This window comes from Emydura macquarii, unplaced genomic scaffold (assembly GCF_026122565.2).
Source record: "Emydura macquarii macquarii isolate MOO-44397 ecotype Brisbane River unplaced genomic scaffold, CSIRO-AGI_Emac_v2 contig_691, whole genome shotgun sequence".
Classification (NCBI taxonomy): Eukaryota; Metazoa; Chordata; order Testudines; family Chelidae; genus Emydura; species Emydura macquarii.
This window is the reverse complement of record NW_027130828.1, coordinates 3484130-3496492: the sequence shown is the minus strand read 5'-3', so window position 1 is coordinate 3496492 and position 12363 is coordinate 3484130. Positions and strand designations below refer to the sequence as shown.

Here is a 12363-nt window from a genome sequence, read left to right as displayed (position 1 = left end):
AATCAGACCAATTGATTTTTTTCTTTAAACATTTAGATTTTGAAATTAAGTAAAGGCATAATAAAAGTTCATGCCATATATATGATTTGTTACATTAAGGGAGTTGAAAAACAGCAATAAAAATATTGTTTAAGCTGAAAATAAAAATTCTTACCTTTTTATACCATGATCTCTGCTTACAGTCACTACATTTCAGCCTATTTTATACAAGTGCATATGGCTATGAAGGTCCGGAGAGAATGAGAATAAAGTGATATTAACCTGCAGAAAACTATTTAAAAGTCTTAACCTGCAATATATAGAGGTTCCAACACCATTTAAATAAAGACATTCATAAAGAGGCATCTCTAACTTCAGTTAATAATCCTGATTACTGATTCAACACCTCAAACATTAACCCAAACAGTTTAAGGAAAAACAAACAAAAAAAAAAATAGTAAACAGAACAGCAAATTTTTTTTCTGAAATTTGCTAGATTCTAGATCTTCAGTTATTTGATGAGAATTTTAGGGAAAAAAAACCAAAATCCAATCCATTTCAGAAATGATCTCAGACCTAATCCTTCCACCGTTCCACCATATTATTGTGAGGCATGGTTGAGAGACATTAGTTCAGTTATACTTGGGAGAAAAGGTGGAATGTTTTCTTGCAATCTATCTGCTGCCTTTCCTGTCTTCTGGCACATGAAATGGTATACAGCAGTTCTGGGTTCAAGAATGGCCACTTGTAGCAGCTTCTAAGTTAACTTTGATACTAAAGAGCTGAGTACAATTGTTCCGTTAAAATTCTGAATTATTTAAGTGATGAAAGCTAAAGCAGAGTTAGCTGATTAAATTGAGAGCCCCACCAATTTTTAATGAAGTCTAAGTTTTACACATTGGTCTCTTCTTTCTGGTGTGAAGAAATAGCTAAGGGACATATATGCACATCTATTGCTGTGTTTCCCAAGGAAGGACTGTGGCTTGGAATAAGTATTGCTTTTCTTTAAAAGAATCTGAGTTCAGGGGGAAAAAAATCTTTTCAAAAAGAAAAAGCTCAGAGTTCCATATTTGAAGCTGAGACCCCCTCAAAACGAGTCACGTTTGTTCTTGCTTTTAAGACATCTATAAATAGCCATTTCGAGCCACACAACCTGATGGTTCTAGAAGTCAGAGAAGAAATCTTGAGGGCCCAAGTGAACAATAAAAGGTGCGATGCTGAGAGGCTGGCAATAAGGACTGTCAATGAAAAAACCACCTACAGTGGAGAAAAGAGCAGAGAAGCAAAAACTTCATGTTAATTTCAAAGGGATTGGCTGAAGCTAAAGCTCCATTTAAATTTCTCTGCTCCTTCAGCTGTAAGTGGAATTTTCATTGTAAAAGGGGCACAAATGGGCACTTTTAAAAACTATCAAAACATCTAAACTTCCAAGGTTATCACTTTTTAAACAAAACTGACAGCTCATTCATATTTTCAGTAAAGCAGAGAAATGTAAAATATGCAGCAACGGGGCAAGTTTACAATGTGGTTAGTAACTCCCAACAAATGACAAAAAATAAAAAAATGACTTCATATAAATCATCTGAAATGACGGCCATCATGTTGGAAAAGAGCATAGCACCCACTGTTTAACAAGCTGAGGAGGAATAAACTATTGGGAAAGCAAATTTTCAATATGTAAATATTTTCAGAACCAATTCTGTCGTTTGAAATTTAAAGTCTCAGAAATTCATGGATTTAAAAAAAACTTTAACATCCGCAGTTGCCAATCAAGGGAACTCCAAAAAAGGCAGGGATCTTTTCATGAATATTTTATTACCAAAAAACGGGCTCTTATCAGCCATGCTTTTTCTGCTCGTGATGGCTCCCTTTCATCCATAGGCCAGCAAAACAAGTTAATGATTTATCAACACTACTCAATTTGAAGGCACCCCCAACCTTGCTGTTTATCTCTCAGTGCTAATGTAAGGAATGCTAATGGCAGATTCACTGCTACTGTCAATAAAGGCTACATAGTTTATTAAAGTACCACCACCACCAAATGAAAGCAAGAGCTAGAGCAGGAAGAGAAATGTTTATGAAAGATTTCCTAAGCACAAATACTTGATTTAAGAACAGCTGCTGTAGTTAATTGCAAGGAAAGCAGCTTGTTATACACTTCACCCCCTTATCATGCTGTTCTATGATTACTCTCCTTGCCATGAGAAACATACATTTCTGTAAGCCCCAATCTCACCACTTCATTTAAAAAACCCACCCTGCTCCAAGAATGGAGTCGGAAGGAGAGCAGAGTGTATAAAGGGATCTTCAAGACAGCATAAAACAAACCTATTGAAAAGAACTGGTGACCTCTGAATAGAGAAGTGCAACCAACAATGCTGCTTATTTTGTGGGGGTGATACCTTAATAAAAAGTATTTTATTCCTTCATGTTAGAGTTCAAAACACAACAGTTTTATCCACAAGCCTGGAAATATCCTGGAGACAGTATGGAGCATGTCCTCTGTTCTGTAGTTTCAGAGAAGTATACACACTCCTTACATTACAGATGCTGCCTTACTTTGGGCACCAACTCATAGCAAAAAATGAATACTGGCCTATGGCTGAAATGTGTCACTTTTCACAGCAGCACTCAACAAGAACTGGGACCATTAAATAGCAAGTTTTCATGGGGACCTTGTTGCTGCTTTAGATTCTCATAATTGTAAGGGGAAAAAGGAGAACCCTTCGTTTTAATTAGAGATTGACAACTAAAATGGTAACTGTAAATATGCTACATGGAAAAATCAAGGGTGGGCAGACAATCTTACAGAGTGAAGAAGGCCACAAGAACAATTGCAATTTTTTTTTTTGGGAGGGGGGTAGGACAGAGGGCAGAGGAGAGGGAATGGTAAAAACAACTTTGGAACACTAAAGAACTTAATCATAATATTATTTCTCTGAGCAACACAGACTTATGTATTCCTCCGATTACATAACAAAAGTTTTTGCATGGGAATTTCCCTAGTTTAACATGGGTTTCACAAAATGTAACTGAATACAAAGAGACCATCTAATGTTAATAATTCCCTTTGTTTTCTTTTTCACTGAGCCTTACAATAAGCTAATTTCCTTGGCTTTAAAGATGCTAAGGGAATCCTTTCAAGATACTGATGCTTAGATATATAAAAAATAAGCTAAGACAATACTTAAACCCATATTTTACTAGCTTTATATGCACCTTAATATTTACAAAGTTAAAATTTAGCTGAAAAGTTTCTATTGTATTATTACTTTTTTTTTCTTTTTTTTTAAATAACTACACTCTGAATTAAGTAGCCCTACAACAAATACAGGTCATTAACTGAGATTCTGCGTGACTGCATTAGGAAACAGGCAGTACTCTGTGTTACGACAAAACAGTTTATTTGTGATCAGTGTTTTATATTCTATACATCCTTCACAAATTTAATTTTACATAATCGGATACTTCATTTAAAACGTAAGGTTTAAGCTTTTAGTTCTTCCCTATAACAGAAGGCTGGCATAAGTTATTTGAAAATGAGGTAACATTTCACAGAACATATTTTTTTCAAGTTTTAGAGAACTAAATTTGCATTTTGTTAAAATCAAAAAGTAGGAAAAGATGTTTCTTTACAAATGACTTTCCTCAAGTATGTGTTCAAAGAAAACAGGATAAAAAGGCTTTTTTTTTTCTTCTAACATTCTGTACTGTACTGTGTAGTTCAATCAATAGGAATTAGCTTCTGCCATTTGCTAAAAGAATGAGTAGTGGGGAAGAGGATATGTTGGGAATTTCATAACTGGTAACAGAACCATTCTCTTGGGTATACCTACAGAGAGAAGAAACGGAGAGGACTCCAAATAAGTTCAATGATTCAATAAAGTCAAGTAAAAGCTTACAGTAATGTTCTCATTAACCCTTTCCAGATGAGTCAGTCAATGTGCTTTGAGGGCATTGAATCCCATAAGCAAAACACTTCAACATTTCGTAATACTTTAAAGAGGAGTTTTAATATAACATATTAGATTTTATCATTCTGATGTTTATTAATTTAGCATCAGTAATCAGTTTCAGAAGTAGTCAGTACCATGTTAGGCTGAACCAGACTGAATTTGGAACGTTAAATTAATTTCTTATGAAGATAGATTTTCCCCACTATCTTGTTCAGTGTCCTAAAGTAATTTCACAGGCCAACTACAACTGTAGAGATTTTAGACAATAAATGCTGTTGTGCATACAAGGAAGTTCTTAGAGCAATGGAACAGCAGTTTTCACAAACCTCCCTTTGGCCCTGTCAAAACAAGGCATTGATAATTCAGTAGTCAAGTTCTGTATCCATTTAGACTTTCTGCATTTGTTCATATTGTACTGAAGTGGCAAATCTGGAAAGATTAATATCTGCCTAATCTCAGGATTATAGCGTTCTTGTGGCCTCACAAACTTCTGCATACTTAAATACTTTTTTTAAAAAAAGTTTCCTATTTAAATTCTAATATTTAACCTACTATCCATTTAGAAATCACAAAGCAGCAACAGCAGGTATTCCAGAGCACCAGATGATCAAAGTGAAACTTCCCAACATGCAACAGCTTACAAAGGCAAAGAGACATGTTTACCTTACAGCCAAAAAAGCATTATCTCAGTACTTTGCATCACAATAAGACATTAAAACAGAAAATCTCTTTATGCGAAAAATGGGGGCAGCGGATTTCACAAGACTTTGAAGTCAGCGATATGCCACACATGTAAATATCTAAGCGATTACAATTCAGGCTCCAACACAGATGTCATGAGAAGACCATGGAGGGGAAGGAAAAAACAAATCAAGAGAAAAAAGCATTGTAGGTAAAACTCCCAGCCCCACTGAAGTCCATGAGAGCTTACCACTTACTTCATTGGGGCCAGGACTTCACCCCAGGTTTTTATATATAATCTATCTGCCAATAAGAGATATGGACAGTCAAGTACCAGCCATCTTAGACCATCTCAGGGTCATTATTTAATACCTACTTCTTAATGTTTCATCCTAGGATGAAGGCTACAAAAGGGAATGTTTAAAATAAGCCACTGATGAAACAGGTCCCAAACTAAATACGTTAGATTTCCTGCTGGGTGAGTGGGTAGAGGTTCTCTTTGTTTGCAGTAACAGTGCATGAAAGATAATCAAGAATACAAAATATGCTTTATGGGAAATGCCAGTATCAGCTGCTGCAGCGTGAAAACAGATGGGCAATTCATAGTAGAAATCCTGCCCTAAGATAAGAAAAAGCTGCTTTAAATCTTAGAGGAAATTCTTTATCTGAGTTAAGGCACCTCATTGGCCAATTCCCTTGCCCTGCTCCACAGAAGGAAGCATAGAATGGTAGCAGCTAGTCCTGCATAGTGGGTGTTCCTAGACACCCCCAATACTACAGCTGCAGCATTTTCAGCATCGGAATACAACACAAGAGGCTATCACAGTATTTATAGCACATATAATTTAGAATGGAAGAGGTTCTTTCTCAAAGTGTAGAAATCAAATGATCCAGTTCCATAATATTTCCCATCAGATAAGGTTTCTACACATGTAGTGTTATTGGACTGGGATTCCTGTTAACCATCAATTTTATTCTGATTCAAGATGGAAGCAAGCATTAGGAAAATAATGCAATAGAGGGCATGCAGCACAGGAATGGTTCAATGTCAGGTAGGTTTCCCATATGAATAAGAAAGCTGCTAGAGCTTATTCATGTGGTTTTGCCATTTGAGAGCTACAGAATCCTACCCAGTTACAGAACACAGGTTCTGTATGCACAGACTGGGTCTGAGAGAAAGCACCTTGTTTTACTCCAGTGTGTCAGAACATATCACTGACTCCAAACTGTTTTGCCCCCATTGCCACATAAACCTCATTCAAAGCAACCAAAAGGGCCAGTTAGAGATAAATAGGCTTTATTAGTCTAGTATTTAAAAAAAAAACTGGTGAGTGGGGGAGAAACTTCTGTAGAGCTCTGAGAGAGGCCCTAAGTTTATTTTAGTCCACGTGAAATACTTTGTAGGTCCGTCCTAGATTTCACCGGGTTTCTTAGCAGAAAGGGGCAGTGGCCAATCATGATCTCTAAGTAGGAATGTTACCTACAAAAACTCAGTTAGCTTGAGCCAGGCAGCAGTATTTAGCCTGCAACTGTATCAAATGTGTCTGGACTGATCATGAGAAGTTTGTGGCAGTGGGCATTTCAAATAACCGCCTGCAATAAGAGAAACTGCCCACAAGTCTAACTTATAGACCGTTGTTTCGCCAAGGGGCATTGGAGTAATATTGCTTCAAGGATGTTAGATTTGGCCCTTAGGTATTCTTTGAATGGAGCACAAGTTGGCTGTAAAAAGTAGGAGAACTACTTAAAAATACTCAATTTCAATATGAAAGGGAACAGGCAGTTAGAACAAGCAGTCCTTCCACAGTCAGGCAAAGCATAGGCAAAAAGCTACTCCAACCAAAACAAGAACCACAAGGTTATGGCATAAATTTAAATGTCCTCATTGTCATGTTTAAAGTGAGATTTGATTTTCTTGGATCACGCTGGCAAACTCTAGGCCAAACTCTATTTTTGGACTGCCATGATCATTTCAATACAATTTCTAGTTAAGTTAATTAACAGGTCATACATACCGTAGGCTGGTGCAGCCGTGCTGTACCCATAAGGTGCCCCATAGCCTATAATACAAACAGAACAAGGGTTGGGCTTTACTCCCCCCGCACATGGAGAATCTTATCAAAGGTTGCAAACTTAATACACAGGCCGTATGCAAAACAGAAAATTCACTCCCACTTAAGTTAAAATATTTAAGCAGCAATAGGATGTAATTGTTCCAGATACTGGCTTCAAGAACAAACAAACTATCTTACGCCTTTCTGTGAAGCTTCAGCGTAGAAGAGCAAAGCTCCACCTTTCAATTTTCCTTAATATTCTCTCTTGGCTGAAACTTTCCAGTCAATACTGTTGCACTGCGAGAATTGTCAAGACCCAGTTTACGGATTCTCAATAAAATACGGATATGGCTTAATGCACAGAACTCATTTTCCTTAGTCCACCATTTAGGAAATCTGAAGGCCTGCGGTAAATGTCCCAATCATCAACAGATATTTTTGGTGATTAAGAATGCTTCCATTTAATTTCCACAGACAGTCCAAACACAATCCACAGAGGACATCTGAATGGCTGGATAGCAAGCAGGCATTAAATGGCATCTTAAAAAAAAAAAAACAAAAAAACCCCAAACCATCATCGGGATAGGAGGCATGCAAAGTTAGAGGATACATTTAGTTGCTGGATAAAAAGGAATGATGACAGCATTGTTCTTGGTTATTACTGTTTGCTATTTCATTAAGACTTAGCACCATTCACTTCTGGCAGGGGACTTTTGTCCACGTCTGGTAAAGCTTTTTTTTTTTTTGAAGGGGGTGGAGGCTGAAGAGGAAAAAGGTACGACGGCCAAGAGAAATAAATGGTTAATAAATATGATGGCTGGGAAATTAAACTTATTTCTGGAAGAACTCCATACTCGCAAGGACTGTGCCTCTGGCAGGTTAAAATGTCTGAGAAATGACTCCTCAGGCAGAAAAGCAGTTTCAGAAACAATGTTAAAATCCATTAAAAATGAATTACTGGTCTTTAATATTTATGATTACATCAACATACAGGAACAATGAGGGCATCACATTGCTAACTGCGCCAGGAGGTAAATATACCAAACTACAGGGCTGCGTTATTAACATCAGGGAACTGATGAAGGGTGTAATGATATAACCTAAAAAACCTTGAGCGCTAAGGATCAGGATTTTACTCTTTGGAAGCTACTAGGTGAAAAGTGGCCATGGAGCTTTGGAGGCAAAGAGACTAAAGAGTAAAATATACAGAAAGTGAGGGGATTCCCCTCCTAGCCACCCAACACCTGCACATTATCTTCTTCACCAGTGTTATTCCACCTCTTTAAGATTGACTTTTTTTTTTTTTTTTTTTTTTTTTTTTTTTGACTCCCACCCCCTGAAATGAATCAACAATGATAAACCTATGTAATCTGTCTGTGTAGCTGGAGAGGTTCACAGAGAATACATGACCTTGAAGGGTAACAGTGTGCAATGAATGGAGGAGCAAGATTGTCTTTGCTTTAGATTGTAATATGATTTTCAACGCCTTGCAACCACCTGCTCCCCAGGTGTTGTGACCCAACAGGTGAGATGCACTGTTTTAGACCAAGCAAAATATAAAGAGAACTCAGAAGTTGCTATGCACTTCAACTGTTCCTGTAGCTACAGTTTTGTTTATGGTGGTTGCTAACCTGCCATGGGAATCAACACTGAAACAGCCTGTGAATTCTATGTGAAGGAGCTCTATGTATAAATGGGAACCAAAAAGCCATTTAATTTGGACCTACAGTTTTGCTGCTCAAAGCAATGCAGCCAACATTATGGAGCCACATCAGCCAGAACATGAATGTGAATTTCCTTCCTTAGTTTCTTCCAATGCAACACCTCTGCTCACAACCCCAGACTGTGTGGCGTGTTCCCGAGAGCACGACTTCCAAGGCTGACAGCATAATCCCCACAGTTCACTACTCTGGAACGCATTCCAGCATAGCAGCAAGTTCCATTCCAATAGCCATTCGCTAAGAGGACTGAAGAAGGATCTCTCTTACTGTGAATCAGACTGCTCCTGGAGGAGATTCATTAGGAGGCAAAGCACTGCTTGCAGGAAGCAATTCACATAGGACAGTACTTTAATTTTGCATGCATAAACAATATCCCTCTGCCCTTATTAAGGATAATCCTGTAGCATATCTAGAATGAGGAGCTCTTGGTAAAGCCAAATCATATTACTGAGAGGCACATCATCCAGGAGACTTCACAACTGGGCACAGAGTTGTGGGAACCATGCCATGGTGAGTGAGTTATGAGGAAGGCAGATATCAGAATTACAAAGCCCCAGGGAAAGTGCTGGAGCTGGATAGCTATTTGTTCATTTTCCATACACAATAAACTACAAACAAGATCTGTTTCCAGCTTTACAGACACTCTGATTTTCCCTTTATTTAAACCCCTTTGAATTTTCCCCTGTGGCTCTTTTCAAATGCTACAAAACTAAACAGGTCACCAGCATGGATGAATCTGACCCACAGAGGTGAACGTCAGCAGCCATCATTCATCCAAGGACAGTTGGGATTGACAGATCCTTAGCTATTAGTGCCATGACATACCTGGTGCTATATATCCAGTAGCAGTAGCTGCCCCAATAAATGCCCCTCGTGTTAAAGCACCTCGTCCTCTGCCTCGAGCTGCCTGGACTGCCGCAGACACAGCCGTATTTACAACCCCTTTAGTCTGTGCGAAATAATACAAATGGGCATGATTCAGAACGTGAAACACCCAACAATCCATGTTAAATGATCTGTATTATTCTCTCTCGTGTTAATTCAGCAAGCCACACTTGTTAAAGGTACACACTCATTCCAGTCTGAAGTGTAGCTCTGCAGAGGTAGGGACTCTGGCACAGATCTGTATGTGAGCTCAGAAGTAAATACAAATTTTCCCAGTATACAGAATCCACTTCCCTGGATAGAATGAATGGAGCATTGGTAGCTGTGCCAACGGGCATCTTTTGTTTCATTCAAACACCGAAGTAACTGGCTCTCTCACTTACCCTGAAAGCTCTTTGGGGCAGGGACCAGCCATCTTTTTGTCACGTGTGCATATGATGTGCCTCTGATTACCGACAGGGGCCCAATGTGCTACTACAAACTGCTGCTACTACTAATCTCCATCTCACTTGCCGGCGGGGAGTGGCAGGGATTTGGGATCGCTGCCACAAAGCTAGATTTCTGATAATGTAACAAATCCTTGACACTTGGTTGAGAAAGTGAAGTGAAGAAAGGGAGGAGGGAAGGTGTCAACCCTGTTTTTCGTTCCTCAACTCTCCTCTCTGGCTTGCTGGCTGTTTAAACAGCTGTGCAGTCTGGCTTTGCTCTTCCTCATGAAGTGCTGAGCTAAGGGCTGGGGCTGTCAAGTCAGGGGGTTGGGGGAAAGACAAAGGCAGAAGTGTTGGCATTTTTATTGTAATATTTCCCTGTAACACATCAGGGTGAAGTCCCAGCCTTATTAACTTCAACAGGACCTGGATTTCACCCCAAATCTTAAAAGTTTATAGGCCCTGATGAAGCAAAAAAGCCTGGATAAGATTTTTTCAAAAAAATACAAACCTATCTTTAGACTCATAAATTCACACTTAGGGCTTGTCTACACAATGTTTAGCTCATGGCAAGCTGGGCTGTGAATCTACCCCGCACTCACTTGCCGCACGCTAACTGTCCATGTGGGCCCTGCTGATGCACATTAGCAGCTAATACTCTCTGATCTAGTCTCATTTCAAAAAGGACTAGACCAACAATGCACATCAGTGGGATCTACAGACAGCTAGTCCGTGGCCAGCTACTGCAGGGTAGATTCACACCTCAGCTTGCCACTAACTGTTTAGTGGCAAGCCCTTAGGCACCTTACCGGGTGGCCAGATTTTCAGAAGCGTCGAGCTCTCCGCAGCTCCCATCGATGCTGATGGCAGCTGTCGGGCAAGTCGAACATTTCAAAGTCTGGCCACTGATTTGGAGTCCCACTGTTTAGAAATCTTAGCTGCTTACAGTTAGACTCGTTAGATAGAAATTAAACCTTAAAACACATTATTTACCCTTCATTTGGGCTAGTGTGCAGTAGATCTTTTCCCATGCCCTTACATGGAGACAGATTTCTATGTAATGGGCCATTTTCATGCCCGGCTACTAGGATCCTATCGGTTTTAAATGCTGAGTGCGAAGAATACATCCTTCCTAGTTCATCTTTATTTTCTGACCCACAGTAAGATCTATTCCCCTCTTACATGTCTGAATAAATCCCTTGTCTTCTCTCTTCATTTTGTTATAATTATCTTATTCCTTAATTACCTTCTGGCTTCATCTGCTTGTCCTTCTCAGTAAATGCCTTTTCTTAATTTTTTTTCTTCTGCTTTTTAAAGCACACAAAAGTACAATTGCAGAGACAGCTATGTTCTAACCATAGACTGCGCTAGCCAAACTTCTTTAGAAACCCTGATTTTTCCGTTTTTTAAATAAAGGGAGAGAGTCTGCATGTGTACATCACACCACATCATTCCACAAGCATAGTCAGCTGCTGCAGGCTAACTGGCCACTTTGTGTAGCAAATCAGAGAGCTTTAGAAGGGTAGCATGACATGGCTTATTGCAAAGAACTGAGAACTGAAAATGACTACACAAAATCAGAATATTATAGGGACTTAGTTCTTCGATCATTCTTGTATCTTAACTGATGTCTTGTGTGGAATAACATTCTTCATGAATTGTATTTTAAAATAATAACAGAAGATGAAGAACTTCCATGCTGCAGAAACTGAGTGTGGCTCTTTGGAAGAAGTATGCCGGTAATCAGCTTTCATTCTGTTGTATGTTAATTTTATAAAATTGAGAGATCACTATGGCTCTCAGGAACCGTTTTAATTATTTGGATTGTTAAAATAATTGTTAAAAATACATGTGAAGTGAAGTTTTTATTAAACAATTTTTCCTCACCCAATAAAATGATGAATTTGAAAAGGGACAACCCTCAAACAGTTTAGGCTAAAATTCAACCTAGTCTTAGAACCTAGAGGTTGTGTCTATTACCAAGCTATAAACAACGTTTTCTTTAAGTCAACCTCTATTATCATCAGAGAGATAGTGTAGTCCAGTGGGTATTGCACTGGATTTGAACTCAGGAGACCTGGATTCTGTGACTGACTCTAGCACTAACCAGCTTGGGCAAAGTCACTTCCCTTCTCTCTTCTCTATGTATGACAGTAAGCACTTTGGGGCAAAGACTGTTCTGTGTCTTTGTACAGCCCCTAACACACTGGGGCCCTGACATCAGCTGAGGCCTCTAAGTGCGACTGTAGTACAAATTACTAACACAACAGACTAATAAAAACAAAGAGTAACACTTGCAATGGACCTGCTTAAAAACAAGAGACTGAAGTCATGTGCTCCCTCTGCAGCTGCCATTATCCGATTCTACCGCTACCCCAGGGCTGGACTGATGGAAATAATGGTGCTAATTTCAAAAGGCAACTGGGGATTCTTACCTGAGGGAGAAGCTTCTTTTTCTTGTTGTTTGCTGCATTAGGCCCAGAAAACAATTTCTCAAGGGCTGCTAAAGCAGCGCTTGCTTTTGCCACCTTTTTATTTGGGCCTGCACCTCTGAACTTCTGCCCGTCTACTTCTACCTGAAACCAAGAGGTTAATTTAGATCCAGTACTTTTCCTGGTGGGAATGACAACTCATATTTACAACCAGATCCCAGCTGTAG

The 12363-nt window shown here is 39.1% G+C and overlaps 1 protein-coding gene and 1 long non-coding RNA gene across 4 annotated transcripts in view; one reads left to right on the top strand and one right to left on the bottom strand.

The window, feature by feature from the left end:
- Positions 1–12363, top strand: part of LOC137148754 (uncharacterized) — a 73225-nt gene that overhangs the window by 11797 nt on the left and 49065 nt on the right. The window lies entirely within an intron of this gene.
- Positions 1056–12363, bottom strand: part of STRBP (spermatid perinuclear RNA binding protein) — an 83819-nt gene continuing 72511 nt past the window's right edge. For 2 of the 3 annotated variants that reach the window (XM_067541725.1, XM_067541727.1), the window contains exons 16-19: positions 12140–12280; positions 9217–9340; positions 6632–6676; positions 3363–3811 (exon numbers count right to left, since the gene is read on the bottom strand). In XM_067541725.1, coding sequence (XP_067397826.1) covers positions 3735–3811; positions 6632–6676; positions 9217–9340; positions 12140–12280 — 387 coding nt within the window. In that variant the 3' untranslated portion in view covers positions 3363–3734. Of the gene's footprint in view, positions 1237–3362; positions 3812–6631; positions 6677–9216; positions 9341–12139; positions 12281–12363 lie in introns of those variants that run through there. The other variant, XM_067541728.1, reaches the window with a different exon arrangement.